This window comes from Zeugodacus cucurbitae, chromosome 4 (genome assembly GCF_028554725.1).
Source record: "Zeugodacus cucurbitae isolate PBARC_wt_2022May chromosome 4, idZeuCucr1.2, whole genome shotgun sequence".
Lineage (NCBI taxonomy): Eukaryota > Metazoa > Arthropoda > Insecta > Diptera > Tephritidae > Zeugodacus > Zeugodacus cucurbitae.
Genome location: NC_071669.1, coordinates 20,863,875 through 20,891,401, shown reverse-complemented (window position 1 = coordinate 20,891,401; position 27,527 = coordinate 20,863,875). Strand labels below are relative to the sequence as shown.

General features: G+C 33.8%; 1 protein-coding gene across 3 annotated transcripts in view; it reads left to right on the top strand.

Annotated features, from left to right (window-relative positions):
• Window positions 1–23,650, top strand: part of LOC105217242 (mucin-2) — a 47,972-nt gene extending 24,322 nt beyond the window's left edge. For all 3 annotated transcript variants that reach the window (XM_011192159.3, XM_029042852.2, XM_054230272.1), the window contains 2 exons: window positions 21,737–22,300; window positions 22,362–23,650. In XM_011192159.3, coding sequence (XP_011190461.1) covers window positions 21,737–22,300; window positions 22,362–23,359 — 1,562 coding nt within the window. In that variant the 3' untranslated portion in view covers window positions 23,360–23,650. The remainder of the gene's footprint in view (window positions 1–21,736; window positions 22,301–22,361) is intronic.
• Window positions 23,651–27,527: the final 3,877 nt, after the last annotated feature.

Below are 27,527 nucleotides of genomic sequence, written 5' to 3'. Positions count from 1 at the left end.
AATGCGTTGTTATTTATTAATTTAATGCTATCATACTCGTATAAACTATATAAGATGTATGTATATGTATGAAAATAAACACATGCTCCCAGAAAGCAAAAATGAGTAACTTGAATAGCGTGATTAAAACAAGCCTTTTTCCACATTTTATTATAATTTTTATTGTTTTTTTTTGCAACCACCCACAATCAATTAATATTTACTTGTGTCAACCACAGGAATTTCACGCCGATTTCTGAGAAAGTGTGAAAAATATAAACAAATAGTTATGTATATGTGCTCGTACTAACCTCGATTATGCGTTACTCACATAAAGACCAAATATGTAACAAATGCGCAATACGACTTGCTGACAATGAGTCAATATTATAGAAAAAGTCCATAAATGCATAAACGATCCTGCGGTTCCGCTTAACTCACGTCTCAGACTTTTAGGTACCTACGTCCAGTCCGTTGACCTCTGTAGTTTGTGGTATTTCTTGTATTTCTTAATGCTGACTCAACTCATTTCGCCACATAATTTATGTATAATAGTCTTATTTTGCATTTATGGCATCACAACTCCATCGCAAACTTCTGAGATTTAAGAAAAACAAAAAACAGTCGTGCTAAATTCTTGACATGATCGATCATACGATGCTTTTATAACCGCGCCTTTCTTGAGAAGAGACGTGCCTCTTTCATATATTTTACAATTCCGTTAATTGCTTTTAATTATTATTACCTAATTAGGTAGCTTTTGTATTATTTTTTAGGAACCGGGTTATTTTTTATGAAAAGTGCAACTAGCTCTGTTGATACATTTTCGTGGAATGCGTAAAAATATTAATTACAAATGAATATTATTCATTTCAGTGGAGGAATTACGCTGATGTGACAAGCTTTCTAAAATTACCAGTGTGTTCTGAAATAAGATCGTTTTCGGAAAGTGTTTTTCAAGCGATTTAATGGAAGTATTATAAGGAAATGATGAACTGACTAAAGAAAAATCCAGAAACTACTTAGGCTTCATGCAATGTTTCAAAATAAAATCTTCTTATGTAGAGATAATAGTAAGTTCAGAGAATTAATGTTCCATTAAGGGGTTAGGTGGATTACAGAGATTGAAAACAAGCGTATTTTGAAATAAAAGCGAATGGAGTTGCCACTATCGATTGAAATATTAAAAAAAAAAACTTTAAATGTTTGCTCTCATTTATAATTTATTGGACAAGTTATGATTGATCATACATATACATATATCATAAATATATCTAATATATAAAATTCACGTGTCACGGTGTACGTTATTGAACTCCTCTGAAACCGCTCGACCGATTTTCGTGAATCTTAGCGTGCATATCGGCTAGGGTGGAAAATCGGACAACATCTATTTTTCATCCTCCTAAATGTTAAGGGTGGTCCACCCCTAAATTTTTTTAACTTGCCGCGAAGAAAATTAAACATTTTCTAAAATCGGGAAGTTATTGGTTGTTGAAGTTCAAACCGATCTGGCTAATTTTAGTCCTGAAATATTCGCGGGAGGCCAGAAAAAGATTTGAAAGTGAGTATATATGGAAAAATTGCGAGGAAGATATCAATAAGAGAATTTTATTCGAGTTGACAAGAAAAATATAAAAAGGGAAAACAAAAAAATAATATTTTCAAGGTTGTCATTGTTGCTTTGTTAAAATATTTTTGTTATTGTTCAATTATATAATGTTGTGTCGATAGCCCAAAACAATTTGTAAAAAATAAGGAAAGGCTAAGTTCACGTCCAACCGAACATTTTACACTCTCGCAATTTATTGATGTAATTTTATTAAGATAACACACAATTTGACCTATATATTCGACAAAAAGTCCAATAGAAAATCATCATATATAGTATATGAGGGCTGATGTATTTCTAAAACCAATTTCACTCATTTTCACCACCAAGGTTAACGGGAATAGGGGCAACTTGTCACCTATTAGTAGGCAAACAAACGGCACATTCGGCCTTGAAATTACTCCTAAATTGCAAATGAACGAAACACCAGTCGGCAAAATCGTCAAAAATAGCGCTATAACGAAGTTTTTCCAAATATTGAAGAAGTCGCTGGAGGTACTGCACAGGACTTTAAAAGATCTTGATTGTCGATAAACGTTTTTGGTGGAGCCAGGATTCTGTTGGCAGGTGATTTACGCCAGACTCTTCCAATTATTCCTGGATCAACTGTTACTGACGGGCTAATCGCATGCCTAAAGTCATTTAATTTGTGGCGACACATAAAGTATCGCCAATTAACAACTAACATATGAGTGTTTTTGCAACAATATCAAATTGCGATTGTAGAAGCAGTTGGAAATGGTAGGGGTCGCAGTTGACACCTCGATGGATTAATAGCATTTCCAACAGATTTCTGTCACTTCATTAACTTGAAAGAGAAGTTTTCCTGACATGAAACCTCAATATGATAACCATAAATGACTGATTGAATGACCTATATTGGTAGTAAAAAAAATAAAGATATCGATGATCAGCTACAAACCAGGATGACGTAGTCAATTATCCCAAACTATTTAAAATTGCCTGTACTATCACCACTCACTTTGCAATTAAAAGTAGTGTGCGTTGTCATCATGCTGCGTAACATAAATCGACCTCGAGTAATCAATATCGTCGCCGAAGCCAAGATTGGACCAACTTAATTTAATGTATACCTTAGCCAAAACAACGTGTGGACGGGCCTGCTAGTAATATATAAATAATTCAGCATTTCAAAAATATTTTGTGAAATTTTTATTTAAAAATTCCGTTACCTCATCTCCCTTGATGTCTCAAATATATATTCTTGTCGTGGATAGTTTAACTCATTATTGTTCACAATTTTGCCATATATTGGCTCGAAAAAATTAGTTATAATAAACAAAATGAAAATCCTTCGTTGAATAACTAGATCGTTATTCCAAAGATTTGTAAAAATGTTGAACAAAAGCGCTTCAAAACTTTTCGAGAAATCGTCTCCACCGACTTGAAAATTGAGTTTAGAGATAAACGCCTTTAAAGTTTTCAATTGACACGTTTGTGGCCTAATGGGCGGAACTTCTAAATTTTCCAATTTTTGTAGAATATTTCAAATATATTGAACTTTATAATTAAACTTTTTTTTTTTCTATTGTTTCAAATTTAGAAAACGCATCTAACCCATTAAAGTTGTGTTTTTTATAGTTTTTGAGGTAAAAAAGCCTATAACAAACCATAAAGTATCAACATAGGTCATAGGACGCTTTAAAGACTATTTTGCAACAATATTGACTCTGACACCATCTAGATTCCCTTTCACTCACTGTAGAGTTCCTCCCTTTACTATTATTACTTACTTTGGCAATTCTCGGGATCGTAGTTGAAACTTTTCTTAAGCAGACCAACTGAAATAAAGTTTACAGCTGGTAATAATACTTCTAAGTTTAAGCTCCCATTGCACAATTTTTAACTATTTTTTACTGGAGTTATAACTCCTAACGGAATATTTGTTTCAGTTATTTATTAGTTTGTATAGTCTAAAGATCATCAATCAAACATCTACATCAATTGAAAACCGCCTACGAAGTCCTCTCATAAACCTTTTCCACTTCAAAACTGCTTTTCTAAATTAATTTTGAGCAATATTGCTGAGATGACAGACGCTATATATAAAACCGAATACATTTGAGTTAAGCAGAACCCACTAATTTGGGAATGGGAAATCAGACTGTGAAAAATAGATTTAAATCGATTTTATTAAAGAAACTGCCTTCATTTCGTATAAAAATATGTATGGTTGCACCAAATTTAAGTTGCCACATTTTCATAATAAACAAATAATGAATTTTATAAATTTATAATTAAAATATTATTATTATATTAAATTATTAATTAAAATGCACTCATAAAAAATGACCTTTACCAAAAAATCCCATAAAATATAGATACAAGAATCCTTTCACGAAATTCGAACGAGTTTCACACACAATAAAGAATAAATAATAAAAAATGAATAAAAAATAAAAAATAAATGAATAAAAAATAAAAAATAAATGAATAAAAATTAACAACAAAAACCCAAAAAAATTGCAACTTCACAACTCCCGTTCCTAAAGTTTGGCAAACCAGTTTCGTCACACATAAAATACATACTCATACACACACTTGAGATTTGTATCTGTCCTCAATAAAAAGGGGCCAACAAAACTGACGCCATTCACATTGTGAATGAATTTTGTAGCATCCTTAGTCTACGTTGCCGTTGAATGAACTCGCAATGACTCGCTGAATGGCATGAAGCGCGAATACTTTCAATTTTTCTTGCTGCAATTAACGAATTTGTGAAAGAGTGCACCGAAAAAATTACTGATCTTTTCCGCTTATATTTTTTTTTTTTTGATTTTTTGTCATATTTTTATTTCGCCTGTTGTTTTGGTTCTTTTGACTTTAGTGAATGCCAGAGTATTTTTCTGCGCTTGAGCAATACATTTGCACACTGTTGACAAATTCGCGACGCCAAAGATGACAATTTTTATGTAACATCATTATGTTAAGCAACCGTAAAAAAATAAATAATTTTTTTCTTAAAAGCACTCCCAAAATGTCAGGAATAGTTAAACTATTTTTATACTGCTTTTTTAAGACAGTGGTTCATAAATATTGTTCGACTAACTTAATTTAAATTTACATTCGAGGGAAATATGTCGAGGTTATACTCTAGTAGTTCTTTATATTTCTTTTATAGAGTTACTGAAGGTCTTCAATTAAAAATTTCTGATTTCTAATTGCCCTGAAGTCTCGAGAAAATTTTCGAGGTTATGTTCGAATTTTTAGCACAGAGACGTATTATTATAAGAAACCCATCTTCTTTGATTTTTTTTTAAATATCTGAGAGATTTACCGATATTTTCAGTAAAAAAATTAGCAACAAGCACTGAGGTCCTCATGTTTGATATCTGGGACCTTCAAAAGTTATAGTTCGATTATTTTTCAGTTAACACTATTTTGTGTGGGCGTGACAGTGATCAGATTTTACCGCTCTGCAATACCAACCCTCACATGGTGGCAAAGAATAAGTTTCAATGCAACTGTTGCGAGAGTATAAAAAAAATTTAAGCTCAGTTATTGCTTAACATGCCACTGTTAAATACAAATTAGCCAACAAAAAACTTTCGACCACCAAAAACAATTCTGCCGAAAATTGCAGCAATTACTGCCATCACTAAAACAAGAATTGGTCAACAGACAAAACAGCAACAACAATACTCAGTAAGTCATTCAGTTAAAGTCAAGCGAAACTTGCTGTCGAAAAGCATTCAAATCGCACGCTAAGCATCTTCCCTGGTACCCACGGCATTGTGCTTAGTTAACTCAATCGACTGAGCCGGCGCGCTGATCCAGCCTAGCGCTCACCCCCACTCACTTCTCCGAACCGCACTTCACTAGTGCCTGCACGCTCGGTGACAACGTAAAATAAGATAAATTAGCGAATGAGAGACAAAAAAACGACAAAATACAGCGACAAACACACACGCAGTAAAGCAACAACAACAAAAAGCCAAGCAAGCAAAAAAACAACAAAACAAAAATTAAATGCGAACAACACAATGGCGAGCACCAAAAAGGCAGGCGATACAAAAAAAGCAAAACATGCACAACAACAACAACATAAGAAAATTAGCAAGCAAAAAAACGGCAAACAACGACCGGAAATGTGTAATAAAATTTAAATGTTTCTTCATGATTTCCCCCATTTTCGACTTTTGCTTTTGTTTTTGCTTTTTCTTTTGTGTTTGTCCATTTTTTGTGTTTTGCCAATTTGTTGGTGAATTAAAAAATATTGTTGTTGTTGTTGCTGGTTTTTGTGTGTATGTGCTTTTGTATTTTTCGTGCAATTTTTTTTTTTGTTTTTGTGTTTTATTTTCTGTTTTTATATTTCTCTGTGTTTTCTGACCTTTTTTTTGCCTTATTTTGTTTCCACTAAATTTGCAACGAAGCCAAATGATCCGCAACTTTTTCCGTGCAGCGAGCTATTAATTCTACATGGACTTGTACGAGTATTCAAAGCGCATGCGCAACCAAAGACAGGCGATCTTTCGTGTACAACAATAATAACAATGCAATGGGAATCTTTAGAACATTAAGAACTTTGCAGAAATAGTTGTATTTTATAACTGAGACCTATGCAATAGCTATACAATAGTCCATACTTTAATAGATTCCCAACATTCATAACCCCTTTTATAGTCACAAAACTTTCATACTTATTCAATACTTCTCAATTATCTGATTAGATCTTTCTAACTCCGAAAATCAGTTTTATATTCGATAATGCACGCCATTTTATCTGCTCTTTTTCGTTACTTTGTAAAATATTTATATCTAAATATTTTGATGACTTAACCTTTAAACTTCATTTGTCAGTGCCTTCCACAATTTAGTACACCCCAAAATCGAGAGGGTTATAACTATGAGTAAAACAATCATTGTTTTCTCTCAATACAGATCTCTTGGGTTCCTTACCGTTAATATGATAATATTCAACCCAGTTTGAAGATACAGTTAGACTTCTTTAAAGTAATAACGATTGTTTCATTCGATATCGCGATCGAAAAAGCCCATGAGAGTGTATTTAATGTAGTATTACCAACATAAAAATCGAAATATTAAATAACTGAATATTATTAGCTGAAAAAAATTATTAACAATAGAGGTTTCAGTGGAGCTATGTTGAAGTTATGTTGAAACAATGACTCAGAACTTAAAAACTTCACCATTTATCGGCTAGTATTAAAACCCACATAGAAAAGAAATTCAATCAGAAGGTAAAGTTCAATCAAGCAATTAATTAGTTCCATATTAGCAAGAAATACAAGAAACGAGGAGTCAAAATAACATTTTTTCTTCGTCAAAAATATCCAGAACGAATTTTTATCTTAGAAACATATTAGGCATAAAGTCCACTAGAATAACGAAAATTATTATATACATGTACATAGTATTTGGGGATCGTGGTAATCTCTGGATCCATTTCTACTATTTTTTCCCCCAAGATATGATGTAGTCATATCCAAGGTTTTACGTTCACTTAATTTTGATATATTAAGATATATCACATATTAACCGATATATATGGTATATAGTCTAGTTTAAGTTGAGAAATCCGTATGTGAGGTACATATGTACATATGTATTTGGGGGCTTATGGAATTGCAACAGGCTTTGAGATCCTCATCCTCAGCCTTGAAAAGAAATGCAGAATTGTACAAAATTTTGTTCCGATATATTCACTCGTGCTTTATTTATAAAGGGTGATTTTTTAAGAGCTTGATAACTTTTTAAAAAAAAAAAAACGCATAAAATTTGCAAAATCTCATCGGTTCTTTATTTGAAACGTTAGATTGGTTCATGACATTTACTTTTTGAAGATAATTTCATTTAAATGTTGACCGCGGCTGCGTCTTAGGTGGTCCATTCGGAAAGTCCAATTTTGGGCAACTTTTTCGAGCATTTCGGCCGGAATAGCCCGAATTTCTTCGGAAATGTTGTCTTCCAAAGCTGGAATAGTTGCTGGCTTATTTCTGTAGACTTTAGACTTGACGTAGCCCCACAAAAAATAGTCTAAAGGCGTTAAATCGCATGATCTTGGTGGCCAACTTACGGGTCCATTTCTTGAGATGAATTGTTCTCCGAAGTTTTCCCTCAAAATGGCCATAGAATCGCGAGCTGTGTGGCATGTAGCGCCATCTTGTTGAAACCACATGTCAACCAAGTTCAGTTCTTCCATTTTTGGCAACAAAAAGTTTGTTAGCATCGAACGATAGCGATCGCCATTCACCGTAACGTTGCGTCCAACAGCATCTTTGAAAAAATACGGTCCAATGATTCCACCAGCGTACAAACCACACCAAACAGTGCATTTTTCGGGATGCATGGGCAGTTCTTGAACGGCTTCTGGTTGCTCTTCACCCCAAATGCGGCAATTTTGCTTATTTACGTAGCCATTCAACCAGAAATGAGCCTCATCGCTGAACAAAATTTGTCGATAAAAAAGCGGATTTTCTGCCAACTTTTCTAGGGCCCATTCACTGAAAATTCGACGTTGTGGCAGATCGTTCGGCTTCAGTTCTTGCACGAGCTGTATTTTATACGGTTTTACACCAAGATCTTTGCGTAAAATCTTCCATGTGGTCGAATAACACAAACCCAATTGCTGCGAACGGCGACGAATCGACATTTCACGGTCTTCAGCCACACTCTCAGAAACAGACGCAATATTCTCTTCTGTACGCACTGTACGCATTCGTGTGGTTGGTTTAATGTCCAATAAAGTAAACTGAGTGCGAAACTTGGTCACAATCGCATTAATTGTTTGCTCACTTGGTCGATTATGTAGACCATAAATCGGACGTAAAGCGCGAAACACATTTCGAACCGAACACTGATTTTGGTAATAAAATTCAATGATTTGCAAGCGTTGCTCGTTAGTAAGTCTATTCATGATGAAATGTCAAAGCATACTGAGCATCTTTCTCTTTGACACCATGTCTGAAATCCCACGTGATCTGTCAAATACTAATGCATGAAAATCCTAACCTCAAAAAAATCACCCGTTATATTGTAAAGTGAGCAAATCAGATAGACTTCAGAATTGTGTTATAAGGAAAGTAAACGTAGTTGTTAATCAAATTCGCCAATTTTCAAACTATAGCAATGGGATGCCAACAAAATGATTTGAACCGAATTTAATTGAAATAGGTCGAGTAGTTCCTGAGTTATGTTTTCTTACACATAAGTTTTCGGCGCCACGCCCATCGTCCATTTGTTTATACCAATCTTAATGCAACTTTTTTTTGCCATCTTTACCATAAAATTTAGCGACTCTGGTGTTTTTCCTTACTGAATTAAAACACTTTTATATGTTCTCAACATAAGCTTTGTGTGTGAAATAGGCGTGGTTACGACCCGAGTTGTACATGTTTAGAAGAATTTTTACTTATTGAATGAGCAATATTATTTACTTGTTTTTTGTCATCTTTACCATAAAATTTAGCGACTCTGGTGTTTTTCCTTACTGAATTAAAACACTTTTATATGTTCTCAACATAAGCTTTGTGTGTGAAATAGGCGTGGTTAAAACCCGAGTTGTACATGTTTATCTGCTCTCAAGTTCTGAAGAATTTTTACTTATTGAATGAGCAATATTAACTTAATTGAATTTGTATACCTAAATAGTAGCACAAAAGTCCCACATTAGGCACCATTTGTTCCAATCGCAGTTGCTTTAGAAAACCAACAACAATTTTGCAAAAAACTTAATTCAAAATAGAATAAAATAAAACAATATTTTAATTAATTATTCAACAACACACACCTGCCAACAAATTTGTTTCGTATTCCCACAATTCGTTGTACTACATTCCCTAAATTTGAAAATTTCTCATGACATGCAGTACACCAAACATACATGCAGGCAACAAAAAAAGTATATATAAATATTAACTACAGCGCTAGTACAACAAGTTGACTTCATACATACATATGTACATATGTATATTGAACTGCATTTTATGTTCCTCAGTCAAAAAATTTTTCGGCGGGACTTGCATTTTTTTCCCACTACACAAACCAATCACCACTAACAACAACAAGAACAACACACTAGTGCCGTTCATTCATAGCAGCAACTCGTTGCAAACCAGCATTGAAGCTGAGCGTAATTGTTACTTGTTGCCGTGTTGTTTATGAGTCCTGTCCAACGATTGACCGCCTCTCTCCAACAAAAAAAAAAACTGTGTACGAGTGTGTGTCTTCCCAAGTTTCCACCTTCCTGCCCACACATTCGCAATAACCATTTATTTCTTTGCTCCCTGCTCCCTACTAGCTTACGTTGTTGTTTAAGTTATTGTTGTTGTTATTGTTACTCCTGCTATTGTGTTTCATACAGCTTCCATCCTTTTTTCCATTATCTTCATTGAATTTATTTGTCAGTACGTCAGTATCGCGCATGCATATCAACTCTTGTTGTTGTTGTTGTTGTTACTGCTGCGAATCTTCACTAGCTACAGCTTCACTACAACTCTTCTGCATTTCACAGCGCACAGCTTCCTCCGCTCGCTCCGTCGGTCGGTTTGTTTACTTATTGTTGTTTTTATTGTTTTATCGTCTGGTGCCGCCGCGTTGTTGTTGTTGTTGCATGTTATAATTTTTTCTTGCACTTTTTCTTGCGGCAACTACAACAGCCTAGTACTGTGGCGCGCTGCTCGAAAAATCCGGTAGCCGTTTGGCAAGTTTCTTATTATTATTGTTATTACTCGCAGTTGTGTTGTTGTTGTTGTTCTTTTATTTGCAACACAACATCGCATCATTCGTCGTTCAGCAGCAGCAGGAGCAGCAGCTGCCGCTGTTTGCTGTTTATTGCTATCATCATCATGGTCATTGCACCGCCTCTCCATGCTGCACACCGCGCTCTTCTTGTGCTCTCTCTCTCTCTCCAGCTGCCATCTTTCTAGTTAGTGTCGCACTACGCCTTTCATCTTTCTTCTTTGCCATTTTTTCCTCTTATTTCGTGTGTGTTGTGTGTTCACGCTGCGCTTTACCAATCCATATGTCCGGCCGTCTTCCTCTGTCTTCGCTTGTTTGTTCGTCGTTCGGTCTCTCAGTCATGGTCCGTCCGTAACTCGTAATTCTTTTTTAGTCTGCAGTAAATTATGTTTGCTTACGTTCACGATACTCGTTATCCTCATCTCCTGCCGCTGCTCTGGCATCTCGCGGCCTCTTGGCTTGTGAATGAAGTTTCAAGATTTCTGCACAATTCGGTCTCTGTGGCGACAACAAAGCTTGTTTCCTGCTTTTTTTTCGCCGATCGCCGCCACCACCAGCCGCTTGTGGAGTGTCATACTTTGGGGTTAATCCATTTGCTTTACCACTTGCACTGTTTATCAGCGATGTCCGTCCCTTTTCCTGATTCCAAGTATGTATGTATGTAAGACTGTGTCCGATTTGGTCTTCTTGCGGCGCGCTCTTTGCCTTTCCTGTGCGGCATCTTTCTTGTCGATTATAACCGCCGTCGCCGTCTTCTTCCCGTTCTTGCTCTCTTCTTTCCCTGATTTAGCCAGAAAGCGATCCTGAATCCAACCCCACCTACCCGTTCTTCTCACAATAGTAAAGTCTCACAGTGTATGTAGTCAATTTGCGTTGGCGGCGTTGTTCGTACTGTGTGTCTACCCGCGCTTTGTTGTCTTCCACTTTGTTACTCTGTCACTGTCGCGGTTTCGTTTGCTCAGTCAAATGTTTGCTTCTTTTTGCTATCTGTTCATCTGCAATTTTTTTTAAATTTTTTTCTCTAATTCCGCAGAAGCCCTCAATTAAATATTTTTTGTTGTCTTTTGTTTTTTCTTTCCACTGAACCGTTTGCCATTAGATTGGCTACACATTTGGTGTTCCTGAATTTCTTATTTGACTTCATCACGCGATACATTTTAACAGAACCCCACTTTACTGTAAAAAAGAAGGAAATAAAAACACAGGACCAAAACAATATTTCAAATTAATAATTGTAGCAGGCAACATGGGAAGCTTGCGACGTTCTTCACTAAGTTTATCGGTAAATGAATCTTAATTCATAGTTCAAGAACATAAATAACCGCAACGGATGTACGAAAAAAAGAGATGGTTCTACAAAAATAATACTGCGACTTTAATAATTCTAGTGGATACAGCCTTTTTGGGCTATATTGAACCGTTGCTGCTGGTTTCTCTGAGTAGATTCTTAGTTCAGAATTGAGTTACCACCGCAATGAACTAGTGATTTGATAAGACTAGGTTATAAATAGAAGAATCTAGGTAGACTCTCATCCATTTTGGTTAACTCCGAAAATAATCATATGTATTATATAAGATCTATGAAGACCAAAGATTTAGATTTGAACTAGTGTTGTTCAGTACATTAGATTTCCGAAATTCTTATTAAAAAATGTAACATTTCTTCGAGGTCCAAAGAAGTTCTCGAAGCTGGGAAGTTCTTGAAGCATAGATGGAAGTTACCACTTTAGAAATTAATTTCCTATTAAGAGGAAAAATACATGCCTCTGGCCACTTGTAGATATTTAATCGATAAATAGGTCATGGACATAACAGAGTCTCGGTGGAAACAATCTCTGACTTGCTCAACAAGCAGACAAATGTGGCCTGAATGGAATAGGGGCCGCATATTCAGTTTATTGAAATTTAAAAGAAACGACTTAAAAACTCTAATAGGAGAGTTAATAGGTCATTGTCTGATTTGGTAGGCATGCCAGTAGACTGGGGACACCATACAATGACTTTTAGAAGCTGCCAAGAAGCAGAAGAGGAGGAGACAGTAGAACATCTCTTCTACATTTTCGACGGAAAAACCATCTCTTGTTGTTAAAAACAGTAACTAAACCCCAGAAAAAGGGAAGTTAGAAAAATGTCTTGGTAAATCTTATGAAGAATAAGACGAAAGGAAAATGTTCTTATAGCATATAGCCGAAATTGAACTGAATAATTTTCAGGATCGATTAAACTTTTTCTCTTATCTATATTTTTTTTCTCTACCTCTCTCTTTCGATCGTTGTTAGACGTTTTACCAGTTCTCTCAATCGAATGGTTGTTAGCTCTTGATACAATTGTATCTACTCTCCAGACTAAGTAACCGCTAGAGTCCCAAAGCTTTTAAACGAGCCTACCACACCTTATGAACCAAGCTTTCTTCGAAAATATATTAAAGACTCTGTAGACAATACTACTGACTGTAGAGCTCCAGTTTGTTAAGTGCATATTCGTATAATTCCACATGACTTATCGCTGGAATCCACGCTGAAATACCGAATACCAAACGCTAAACAGATAAATGTATTGAAAACATAAACTATTTATATATTAATACTGTAGTATATATTTAGGTAAATATATAGCATGTAAATATGTTTATGCCACATATGCGAACTAACAACATTCCTACTGGCAACACAAACGACAACGTCCTCCACCAATTCAACAAAACAAACTGTCACACTATTGCAAGCCGCGACGTCGCGACGTAAGGAACGCTTTAGAGACGGACCACAAACAACCATGTCCGGTATGCTGGCAGAAATGCAACAACGCCCTTCCATCGAATATTTGGAATTGATGCAGCTACACAGCAGCCTACAGCCACCAGTCTCCATTGAAGGTCCCACTGCACACACAACGAGGCACATGCTTTAGAGCCAGTACTCGTACAGCAGGGCAGACACTGCACACACAGTCTTCCCAACTGCTACCTGCTGCCCAACTTCCTGCCTTTATTCTGTTCAACAGAATCCATTGCATAGCGCTGCTTTTGGGACTCTGCAACCGGTCACTTTGCTACGCCAGCGATTCCATTGATAATGTTGATATTTATTTATGCCTTCGCCGTCCTTTTTTGTATACTTTGCCTTTTGTTGTTGTTGTTTATTGACCGAAAAGTCAAATACCTTGCTGGTGCTGCTGGCAGTCCTTAGTGGAGCATTCGCAGTGGCATGCAAGTGATGCAATGTGCGGCATGCGCATGCCGAAGCGCATACGAGAGAAAACCATGCATGTGTATGAGGAGCAGACCGTTTGGTGGTGCTGCATGGAGGGAGGGGGCAGACATCAAGGTTGTGTGCTGCAAGGCAGGGCCACGGATCGTCACTACTGATAGTAGTGCAGGCAGCGCAAAAGTAAAAATAAAATGCGATGTGCGGAGTATTTCCGTTTGCGCATGCGTGCACGCAATGGAAACATTGTGAAATATTTATGCGCAGCATCGAGACGAGACGTTGGTGCTGCAAATATGTTGTGCTACATTCAGTGATTTTCGTGCTATGTGAAGAATTTTAGTGAAAAGTGCATAAAATATACCAATAAAGGACAGGCTACAGTAGACTCTGGTTAAAGTGAACACAGTCCGACACTGCTTACGCGCTTCTAATGGAATCTTATATTGAGACTTAACAATCTATCAATGGATAACAGGGTACACTTAATTTGGATGCCGGGACATGAAGGCTCAGCAGGAAACGAACTAGTTGACGAATTACTCCGATCGGTAGGAGCAACACAACTGCTGTGTCCTCAACCGTTCTTGGCAGTTGGGACACATACTATCAAGAAAATTTTCCATGTGGAGGAGAGATCAGAACGAGAAACACACATGCAGCGGGTAACCGGTTTGCGGCAGGCAAAAAGATTAATATGAGGATACCAAAAAGGAATCGAATAAACCGCCAGAGGAGTAACCTTATGGTACTGATGGGTCTATAACGGATGTAAGCTCAAGAAATACCTGTATAACTTGGGCATAATCTTATCGAATACTTATAGTCCCGGCCCTGGTTGAGAGATAAGTTATATTAGCATTGAACAATGAATAAAAAAGACGAATTATTCGAAGATCCGTCATAGAAGACCATGGTCCAAAGTGCATTCTAATTTAGATATCATTTCATAATTCTGGATAACAGATATATGAAACTGTATACTGGTTATTCAATTTTCAAAGATTAGCAGATAACGATTTCGAATCTTACGATAGTATCAGTGATAGTTAAGACCCATATATGGGATATATATATATATATATGTATATAAACTGGGGTCTCAGTAAAATTCTGCGATCCTGCAAATCAGAGTTGGGAACTGTTTGGTATATATATATATATATATAAATTGAATAACCAGTATAACAGTTTCATATATCTGTTATCCAGAATTATGAAATGATATCTAAATTAGAATGCATTTTGGACCCCTATATATATATGAACATACATAACAACAATTAGGGTTTCAAGTACAGTTTTTTTACAAATTAATGTCCTGAGACCCCAAACTAGCCTATAGAATTCACACTTGTTGTTTAGAAAGTGCCTCCAATAGCTGGTCCAAACTTGTATCCAAAAACCAAGTACAAAATAGTATCGAACATTAAATATATGAAATTAGTAGATTTTTGAAAAACATTTTTTTAATATTTTGATATCGTCTCGATCAGTTTTACGGCAGTTCTTTCATGGGTTTCTAATTAGGATTTGTAGATGCTGTACAGTTAAACATTCAAATTAAAACATGTTCATAACAAGTATTGTTTCAAATTGAAGAACGTTTGGTAGATTCTGAAATATAAAATATGAAAATTTATAACCTCAAAACGTATAAACCCTGACATTTTTCAACGTAAAACTATATACTCGTACATAAATCGAGCATAAATATGTATGAGCCGTTTGCTCGTTTAAACATTTACTCGTTTATAACGGCAACACTTAGCGATCAGAAACATTTCATTCGCACGTACGTACGTGACAATTTTTGAAATTCCAAAACACTTCACGGCAAAATACCCATATGTTGGTCAATATGCCACACATAAGGAAATACTATGTACATTTCAGTACAAAAATTTATTATTATTATAAAGTTATGCAAATGCAAATTGCAAACGAAGCAGAAAAATAGAAGTAAACTATTTCTAAGTAAAAATTAAATAAAAAATTTAGCAATATTGAAATACTTTAAATGAGTGTTTTGCTGATGAGTTCGAATGAATGAATATTCATATTATTCGAGTGGTAAACATTTTAAACGAAAATTTCTTATTTATCGTTTGGAAAATGAATGCTTTCGGTACACTCTTCAGAGCTTCTCAAGTTTCAAATTGAGTCAAATGCGATCAGTTCGACACAATAACTATCAAATCGTAAGCGTCGTACTTAAAAATATTAAATTGATTACTTCTTATGTTATAAGTGTTTACTTCCAATATTATAATTATTACCAACTTTTTTAAAAACCTTTTACATAACTATATATGTACCCCTCCATGTAAATATGTATGTTTGAAAGTTTTTTCATATTTTTATGACATCTGTAAAAAAATTCGCAAATTAATAACGTAATTAAAATGAGATTTGTGTCTTCGTTTGTTAAAAATTTTTGCTCAGCCTGAAGTTTGATTGACTACTTTCGAAAATATTTTATGGCAATTATTTTATGGGAGCATAACTGGAACATCGCAATTAGCCATAAATTGCTGGGGTTGAGAAGACTTATTGTTATTACTCTTGAGAATGAGCGTCAACTTTTTGGGATCTTAATGGGTTTACATAAAGGAAGGATGATGCATAATAGAAAACATTCGATTTTTTTACAAAAATAATATAAAATAATAATAATAAATAAATAAATAATATTAATATTTTTAACATAAAATTTAATAATAAAAAAAAAATAATAAAGAAATAAATAAAAAATAATTATATAATAAAAAATAAAATAATCCTAAATTTAAAAAAAAATATTTTATAATTTTTTTTTATTTTATGAACTTTTATTATATTTTAATTTGATGCTATTTTTTTAAATTAATAAACTATTTATTTTTTTATTTAAAAATTTAATTTAAATTTTTACTTTTTCTATTTAAATTTTTTTTTTATTTTACATACATGCATCTTAATTTTTTTGTTATAAGAAATGAATACAATTCAAAAAATAAATACATTTTTATTATATAAAAATTGTAATTGTTCTATTTTATGAACTTTATTTTTATTTTTTTAATTTGTAAAAATTTAATTTTTTTTAATATTATTAAAATTTACTTATGTTTTTGTATATTATTAAATTTTAATTATTTTTTTTTTATTTTATAATTTTATTTTATTTTTAATAAACATTTTAATTTTATTTAAATTTAAAATTAAATTCGATTTATAAAAGATCGAGTTTTGGAAGTCTAAGTACATACATATGTCATTGTATATGTCAAAGGTTTACGTCTCTGCTAGATGCTTTAGCTAAGTTCTGTGTCTGCTGCTTAGTGTTCTTCTTATTATTATATGAAAAATGAAGAGGTCTATCAGTTTTGAAGTTATAGCGCATGTTTTTATGGACTTTATGTCCATAAACTCTTAAGATATATGAAGCTACATATTTTTTCATAAATTCATTCGGAACTTTGGTTTTGAAACAGAGTTTTCTGGAATATCTCGCCTCGACTAAGATTCAATCTATTGTAGTCCTCTCATGAGTTTCTAATTTGAATTTTGTAAAAGTTCAAGGGGAATTTCAAATTTTTGGAAATAAAAATAATACAATTTTTATAAAATAAAAAAAATATAAATTAAAAAAATATATAAAATAAAAAGTAATTAATTTTTTTAAACCAAAAACAAAATAAAATGTTTATGAAATTAAAATGTTTATCAAACAAAAAATAAATAAAAAATATAAAAAATAAATAAATTTAAAACAAAAAAATACATTTTTTATAAAATAAACAAAAAAATTATTTTAAAACATACAATTATAAAATACAAACAAAAACATTTTAAATTTAAATAAAGCCTCTCTAACTCGAAGCTTTTTTGTTGGCTTATGGTGATTCGTGTTAGGGAAGTTCAACTGTAAAACATACTCGTGTCATATTCATATGTAAAAAACATATTTTTTTATTACTTTAAGAATATGGTATTTATATAGATATTTTTAATTACATGTCTTGATATTCTGAGAATGTGATATTTCAACAATTTTAGCGCCTCATTATCTTCTTGCCTACATGTGCGTCTATTCATACGTTTATTCAGAGCAATAAAATAATACCGAGAAGTGGTAATTATTATTTCATTTTATTTATTTTTTTATCTTACATTCGCGTGCAAACCGTACCATTTAGATCGTAAGCGTATGAATTTATTTATTTTTTTTATTTTTTATGTTTTATTTGTTGTTGGCATGACTTTTTGACTGGCATTTAAACAAAGTAGTTTGCACGAACGCCACACGTCTGCCTAATAAAAGCCATGACTGCCGGCAAAAATACATATGAATACATACAAACCCATGTGCGTATACATATGTATATATGTATGTATCAATGTATGTATATATACATATATAACATATAATAAATCTGTGTATATTTCATATTCAATCATAAATTTTATACGCAAAAAATTAAAAATAAAAAACAATTTAAATAAAATGAAAGCACAAACAACAACAACAACAAACACACGCACAATGCACATACACATACAAATATAATGGCAGCGGTTGCGAAAGGTGCGGCATGAACGTGTAGTCTAAGCGAAACAGTGGAGACGCCAAGTGCCAAAAAGAAAAAACAAAGGCAATAAAAGTAAAAAGTTAAAGTAAAAACAAAAAAACAAAAGCAAAAAGTCTGTTGCAAAGCGCAAAATAAAATCAACATGTTTGTTGTAATTTCAATTGCCATAGCTGTTGTTGTTGTGGCGCGGCATGATCAACGCGGTGCGACGCAGCGTGGCACAGCGCAGGAGGAGGCGCGCGTATTGTGGTAGCAAACTGGTTTCCTTTCAACATGATTTCCACTGGCTTTTTACTTTGTTTTTGTTTTTATTGGTGTTTTTTTTGTAATTTTTTATTTTTTTTTTGCAACTATACAATTTCTTTTGCGTGCATTTATTTTTAGTCTTTCGCCTGTGTTGTTCATTTATTTATTTTATTTCATTTTTTATGCTCGATTTTATTTCATTCTTCTGATCGCACTTCTTTTGTGCTTTCCTTGTTCTTGGCCTGTTGTTTATTGTGTTGATTATTGTATGCTTTCATTGTTTATTATTTATGTTGCCATTGTTGCTTTCTAACTAAATGACTAGCTACATATAGTAGCATGCAACAGTAAATATATATCAATGTGATATATATGTATATAAATATGTACGTTTATGCTACAGTTTTTTCTTTGTTTTGATTTTGCTGTTTTAATTTGTTTTGTCTTTGTAAAAACAGTGTTTTGTTCATTTTTTGTATTTTATTTTGATATTTACTTTCTTTATTTCATTTAAGTGAGTTTTCACGCCTTTGGCCGCGACAGTTTTATATTCAAACTTAGACAAAATGTGGCTACATTTTTGGTTGCTTTATGTGATTTTAACTGTCTGCATTTTTTAAATCATATCAATATTTGGCGCTCTTATGTTACATAAACAAACACGATTTATTTATTTTTTGGGTGAAATAAACACCAAAACATAGAAAAATGTAATAAAGTAAACAAAATAAACTTAGATTAACATAAAGAAAGTGAAATGAGAAATATAATAAATGCACAAAAGAAATTATAATAATAAATATGAATAAATAACTAATTGAAACAAAAAAAATTTATAATTTTAAATATTATATAATATGATATAAAAAATTAAATCAATTAATAAAATTAAAAAAATGGATTTATATACAGCAGTGGACAAAAACTAACGGGACACTTTACTATACATCGATGTAGCATTGACAAATCAAACTCTATTATAAAATTGGGTATTTATTACATGTTCTTTCACTTAGGACAGCCTCACCGTACGTATCCGAAAGCTTGACCCTAGAGACGTCTGTTGGAAAACGGCGGAAGCAAAGTTGTAGACCTAATACTAAGGACACTACTCAGTTATAATAAATGCTTTTATTTACTTTCTATAAAATACTTACTATATAATAAAATCATTTGTTATACTCTCGCAACAAAAGTTGCTAAAGAGAGTATTATAGTTTTGTTCACATAACGGTTGTTTGTAACGCCCAAAACTAAACGAGTGAGATATAGATTAGACACTTCTTAATACATTCCAAAAATGAAAGAAATCGGATAATAATCACGCCCACCTCCCATACAAAGGTTAGGTTGAAAATTACTAAAAGTGAGTTAACTCACTAACGAAAAACGTCAGAAACACTAAATTTCACAGAAGAAATGGCAGATGGAAGCTGCACTCAGATTTTTTTTACAAAATGGAAAATGGGCGTGGCGTTGCCCACTTATGGTTCAAAAACCATATCTCAGGAACTACTCGACCGATTCAATGAAACTTGGTTTGTAATAGTTTCCTTACATCCCAATGATATGTTGTGAAAATAGGCCAAATCGCTTCACAACCACGCCTACTTCCTATATACCAGAACTTTGAAGACGATCTGAATCGTTTACTTTACAATATATATAGTAAGCACTAGTGAAGATATCGGTGCAGAACTTTGCACAAATAATATGTTTATAGTGTGGCAGCCCCATTCTAAAAATCGCCGAAACCGGACCATAGGTTTTTAAGGCCCCATATATCGAACACGAGGACCTCGGTGCTTCTAACCTGATATTATGGTTTCCAACTTTCAATGGACTTTATACAATATATATGACGAATATGTGGGTCAAATTGTGTATTATATGATATAAATGAATTGCGAGAGTATAAAATGTTCCGTTATACCCGAACTTAGCCCTTTCTTACTTGTTGTTAAATAAGATTTGAAATAAGATTAGAAAATCACTAATTTCTTGAGTGTCCTCCTTTTTTTGTCCGCTACTATACATACAATATATTATAAATAATATGTATTTGAATGTTAAAATATAAAGAAGAAAAATAAAATTTGTAATTTTCCTTCATTTTCTAATTAGCTTTTATGACTTATGACTTCTAATTATAAGTATGACGGTTAAAACTAGCCTTTGACATCGTTTTTTTACCATTATTTTCGTTTCTTTTTCAAATTTATTCTTTTTTTCAAAATCTTTTTTTTTAATATTTTTTTTTTAATTTTTTTTCTTTTAATTTATTTAAAATTTTATGTTTTAATTTTTTTAAATTTTTCTTCAAATTTTTTTTTTCATTTTCTGTTTTTGCTTTTCAGTTATACCCAATTTTTCTATCTTAAGCTTAAATGTATCATAATCACTTAATATAATTATCTTCTTAATGAATTCAGTATGTTAAACAAAAGACTTAAGCGACGAACTTTTATAGATTTTAGAGTAAGATTAAGCAGGAGTTTGCTTTACTATATTCAATAATGGTCATACGTTTCCTTCTTTCTTTTATAATATTAGAGTATTACGATGAATATTTTTTTTTCAATTTTTTATTTTTTTTTTTTAATTTGATTTTCTGAATCATTTATAAATATATAATATCTGCAATCTTTGCCGCCCCGTAACGCAAATATTTCCACTTAATTAAAGTAAGCCAGTTTTCACTAAATCTCAATTTAATATCCAGCTTTTACACGCTACAACAAGATTTTGTCTACTTTATTCATGTGACGACGCCCTTTCACATAACGCAGATCATGAATCATAACGCCCACATTTCGCATGACAGTGAATGCGTTTGTTATTGTTATTGTCATTCGATATTGTTTATTTTTGCGCATTGCTTCGCATACATATGTATATATATTATATATATATCGTTGATATCAAATATGCGCAAGCATGTCTGAATGGCAACCAACAACAATAATAACAATAACGTCAACAGCCATCAATAGGCAATAATCAACGTTCAACGTCAAAACCAAAGCCAAAGCCCAAATCGTAGCCATTGACGTTGTCCGCGCCGCCGCCGCTGTTGACGTTGCAGTTGACGTGTCGCGAGGCGCTGTGATGAATTCTCAATGACTAGCTTCAGATTTATGTGCACACACACACTCATTGTATACCGTTTGCTCTGTTTATTTTGCGCTACAACAAAATCATATTTGTATGCTTTGCGTCTGTGTAATGAAATTTAAAATTCTTAGGAATTAGCAATGGCAATACATAAATGGCATTCTTAGCTCCCACAAAAATATTTATTTCATAATTATTCACTTATATAAGATTCGATATCATATTTGACAGTTATCTAATACAACCCTGATTAAATAATTCTTTATTTTTTCCCCTACTTCTAGAGGCGCGCATTTCTTCCAAGGAACTGCCGACCGCGCGCTGGCGTCGTGAGCGTCGCTCCCGCGCCGGCGAATACCCAACTATGGGCAGCGGCGTAGCTAATGCTGCTGCCAGCACCGCCTCAACATCGAGCAGTCTGTCGCCCGCAGGCACACCACCACCGCCGGGCGTTTGCGCTGTCGGCCTAACATCGCCCGTGAGCGCACATCATCATGTTGCGGGCGTACCGCCACCAATGTCCATAATGATGGCCGCGGCCATGCGTCCGCTCTGCGAGTCCACCAATCGTCCAACGCCACCACCATCGAATTCCTCTGCAGCGGCTGCGGCATATCAGCATCAAAGCGGCATGGAGAGCCCCATCGATATGTCGGTGTCATCATCGACGCTAAAGCATCGTTCCTCACCACCACCGCCGTATCGCGCGCCACTACCGGGTTCCACATACGCGACCGCGCTTGTGCGTCCCAGCGTTATTACGCAGGCACCATCGAAACGTGAGCGGGAACGTGAACGCGGCGAACGCGAGCTATTGGCGAATCGCGAAAATGATAATCGCAGTAGTGGTAAGTAACTTACGCTGGAATTGAATAACCGTTATTTAATTTGCATTATCTTTACTCGCAGACTCCATTTCAACATGTGACACGGTGATCGATGAGCACTTCCGTCGCTCACTGGGTCCCAACTATGCGGTGCTTTTTGGCAAAAAATCACCCGGTCACAATCCAACAACACCATCGCCACAACCGAGCGCAGTTAGCATGACAACAACAGCGGTCATCAATACGCCAACACCTACACCACCACCAACAGCGCAGCCAACTTTGTCATCTACATCATCGTCGACGTCGTCACTGCCACTGTTGCAGCCACAGTCTTTGGTTGTGGCACACACAGCAGCGCCAGCCGGTTTGCCACCTTACCATGCAACTGCCGGTGCACCACAAGCGCTCATTTCACCAAAGCCAGCAGCAGTGTTGCTCTCCTCGGCCGCCATTTATGCGGCTGCTGCTGCAGCGCCGCCACCATTAAAAGCCGATCAGCTGGACCATGTGATGGCTGTCGATTTACCGCCACCACAACAACAACCATTGGCTTTGTCCACTACGCAGCGCAGCAATACGCCGCCGCAACCAACAACACCCAATGTGGATGTTTGCGGGCCAGCAATGCGTTCGCCACCGCTATCACCAACAAACGCCGCCACATTGCATTCAACACCGCCACCACCAGCATTCCCCGCGGCCACACTGCGTGGCTACGCCGCAATGGAAGCACATTCAACTAGTAGCTCACGCTCACCAGTGACAACAACACCGCAACAATCACCAAATTCAATAACTGCAACACCGCCTGCGGTGTCTTCTTCTACGCCACCAACAACAACACAGCCGGCAACAACCGGCAGCGGCACTGCAACACCACCACCCATAATGCCGGCGATTATGCGCATAAAAACCGAACCGGGTCTGGCGGCTACCAATACGCCACCAGCTTCACCAACATCGACCTCATCGCCCACCAGCATTACCGAGGTGACGGCCTCCGTGGATGATCACTTTGCCAAAGCGCTGGGTGACACATGGAAGAAGTTGCAGGAGAACAAAGAGGTGCGCAAGTGAAATATAAGGTGCCGCAAGCGGCGAAAAAGATTTGACTGCATAAATGAAGAGTGAGCAGCAGGTAACAGGCGTTGCCAGTGTATGAGAAGTGTTTAAAATTTGAAAATGTTTAAGACATGTAAACTTCATGGATATAGCATAAAAAAACTGTAATTACAACTCTACAATACTCTACAGTGTAAAAGTTTGCAAAAGTTGCAAGTGAAAATGTGTAATCCTTTAAAGAACGCTTCAATTCTAACCTATGACATAAATATTAAAAAAGAACTATGTGCTCTTAGCAAAGCACATTAGCAAAATAAAACTTTGCTCTGGGAGTTTAAAAATCATAAACAAAAAAATTTGAATTCATAATCAAAATAGAAATTATGTAAAAAATAATGCATATCTCTAAGTACAGCAATTAAAATAAATATACTTTAGTGATAAAAGCTTGTGAAAATACTAAAACAAAGAGCACACCATGACAAATACATACATTACTTACATTTAAACATATTTTGAGTGCATACATGCATATATGAAATTTTCAAAAATTATTCAAATATTTAACAAGAATTTAACACATAAATAACTACACAGAAACGTTGTATGTTCATTTGCGCAAATGCATCATCAAACAAACAATTGAAATATTTTCTTTGTTTTCTTAATAATTTACTAAAAATATAATTAAAATGCTTGTTCACTTGCTTTCACAAATTTTACAATTTCACATCAAAATTATCAAAAATTAAAAAGTAAACAAAAACAGCTGATCTAATTACTACCACAACTGACAAGAAATTATAGCTTGTTTCATTGATATTCAAATTTTATTGAGTGTCTGTTAGCAGAACAATGTTGACATTGGCTGCTAAATATTTCATCAAATTATTGACAAAAATAATTTCATTTCTGCTAATAACTGATTATAACATTTATTTTAATCATTTATGTATGATGCTTAATTTTTCCTTCACTTTCTGTAAATTAATTAATTAATTTCTGATACCTCTTTTGCAGAAGTCATGCTTTCTGCTTGCTCCAATTGGTATTAAATGCAACAACTATTGATCTCTAAATTTATTTCTGTAGACTTACAAAAATATCTGAAAACGATAACATAATATGTAATGAAAATGAATGAAATAAAATAAATTTTATATAAAACGAAACATCTATGCTGGTAAAATGTGCTAACGTTAATAAGCAACAATAAACAATTTCTTTGAAGCAATAGGAGATACAGATATTTATGAAATATTTATTTGATTTGATTTAATGCATAATTGACAGTTTGTTTGAGATCCACTGGAATAAAAATAAAAATGCGAAAGGTAATGGAACAGAATTTTGCTTTGATTTGACATTTTATTACAGCAAGCGCATATTGTTTACTTTTCTATATTAAACGGTTAATTAAATTGATTTAGCAAATTTGAAATAAATAAAATGAGTTAACTTTCTTTATATGCAATGTCGGCATTCCAACAGCAACTAGCCAAATGTGTATATGTAAAACAAATAAAAATTATGTATTTATTTAACTGGTACGGCAAAAGTGCGGTTACTTAAGCATTAGATGGTTCGGTAAAATGTTTTTATAAAAGTGTATGCAAAATTGTTTTATAAAAACTTACACTATTTGCAAGTGACTAGCACCAAATGTTAGTGTCTATTGATTATGCTTCTTTCATTGCTATATTTTAAAATTTTTTTTAATTGCAAATTTCTTATATTATCATTATGCACTACTGTATGAAAAACAAATACAATTAAATCACACAAGCAAATACGCAAGCATATATTGAAGTAAATAAAACATTGTACGCATTAAATTGCAACTAAAATAAAAATAATATATATATTTAACACAATTAAGGTACTAAAAACAATTATTAAATATGTAAAAACATAAATTTACTATCATTAAAAATAAATAAGCAAGTAATTAATTATTAAATAATGAAAATGATTATTAAATAATGGAAATTAATTAATTAAAACATATTAATACATATATAAGCAAGAAAAGTAACTGTATAAAGATCTCATTGAATGAAACTTTTTGTGAACAATTTAATAAAACGCAGATTTTACGTAATTACTACTAACACGAACACAATGACTTGCAAAAAAAAAGCATTAAAACTTAATAAACTTGCAACTACATAATTGTATATGTACATATATATTATGCATAAAAAAAGCATACATACTCGTTTCAATTTTAGTTTTAATATAACAAGCTAGTATGGTGATTTATTTGCAAAATTATTATACTATTAGTTCTCTCGATGTAGTTTAATGTTATGTGGATTTACAAAGAAAGCAAAGATAATATTACAAACATGCAAAACGTCGGGTTAATTCTTTTCTAAGCAGTACCAAATTAAAACAATACAAATAAATAAATAAGTTGTAAAAATTAAATATATTAATACAGCAGAAACGTATACTAAATGGTAACTTAAAATATGAATATTTACATGCTATATGCATATGTAAACAAAGTACCGTTTATCCACATTTACTTTTGTTGCATATTTCATATAAAATAAACACATAAATTCTATTAATTACTATTGTGTTTCTTAACCTCAAAAATATTTTATTTTAAAAGAAATATGAAAAACTGCTTGAACTCTATATAAATCTACAAATAAGCCTTTGTGTGTGCATAATTAAATAAAGCATAAATTTTAAATTTAATTAAATACTTACAGAAAATATAAGTTATTATATAAACAAGTTGAGTTTATATACATATATATTTTTTTTTAATGTGGAAATAAATAATATAATATTATAGCTTAATAAGCCGATCTACAACACACATATAATTAATTATATATAATACATATATATAAATATTTCATTTGGTTTCGTAAGATTTCGTACACTATAAATATAACTAGTAGTAAGCGTTGGCCAATGTATTCCTATTATTTTGATAAAAATTAAATTGCTTTATAAAATAAAACAAATTTTAAATATGAAAATAAAACGTGTTGGAATTTATTATAGATTACAGTAGAATTCCGATTATCCGAATATCCAATCATCCGATTATCCGAACGCATTCGTCTACGCTATATTTGCCAATTTAAAAAGACTGAAACTGGAAATGCATGTCAAGTGCCATCTCACGCAGAAGCTTGTGAAGCTCTAATTTTATTATTTTTAAGTGGATGAATTTTCGATTATCCGGAAATACATACAGTAGTTTTCCAAAACAACGAATATTCGTTTATACAAAAACCGCTTATAACGAACAAGCAAATTTGCTACATTGAGTACCTTAAATAACGAACATTTGTAAATACTCGGTTTAACGAAAAACGTGAAGGAAGACATATGAAAATAGAGAACAAATCAAATAACATCAAACCAGAATTTAACTGATTTTTATTGAAAAATATACCTCTATGTGAGTACTCGAATTAACGAAAAATTCGCTGTAACGAACAGGCCTGATAATTAATGTGTTCGTTATTTCGGAAAACTACTGTCTATATATACATATATATTTGCCGTCAGAGCCACTGCCGATTATAGCCGAAACCACAAAAGCGCGTCATTCATCTCTCCGTTTTGCAATTTGAAAATTCCAAGTGCTGCCAGGTCTCTTTCAACTTGGTCTTTCCAGCGGAATGGAGATGGTCCTCTTCCGCAGCTTCCACCGGCGGCTACTGCATCGAACACTTTCCAAGCTGAAGTGTTTTCGTCCATTCTAACGATATGACCTAGTCAGCGTAGCCGCTGTCTTTTTATTCGCTGAACTATGTCAATGTCGTCGTATAACTCGTACAGCTCATCGTTCCATCGTCTGCGGTATTCGCCGTTGGCAATTTTTAGAGACCCATAAATCTCTCGAAAACTCCCAGAGTCGTCTGATCAGAAATAATGAGTGACTTACAGAGTTTAGGTTCGTCGAGAGTTTACTTTTCAATTGCCTACTCAGTCCAAAGTAGCACCTGTTGGCAAGAGTGATTCTGTGTTGGATTTCGAGGCTGACATTGTTGGTGTTTTTAATGCTGGTTCCCAAGTAGACGAAATTATCTACGGCTTCAAAGTTATGACTGTCAACAGTGACGTGGGAGCCAAGTCGCGAGTGCACTGATTTTTTGTTTGATGACAGGAGATATTTCGTCTTGTCCTCATTCACCAACAGACCCATACGCTT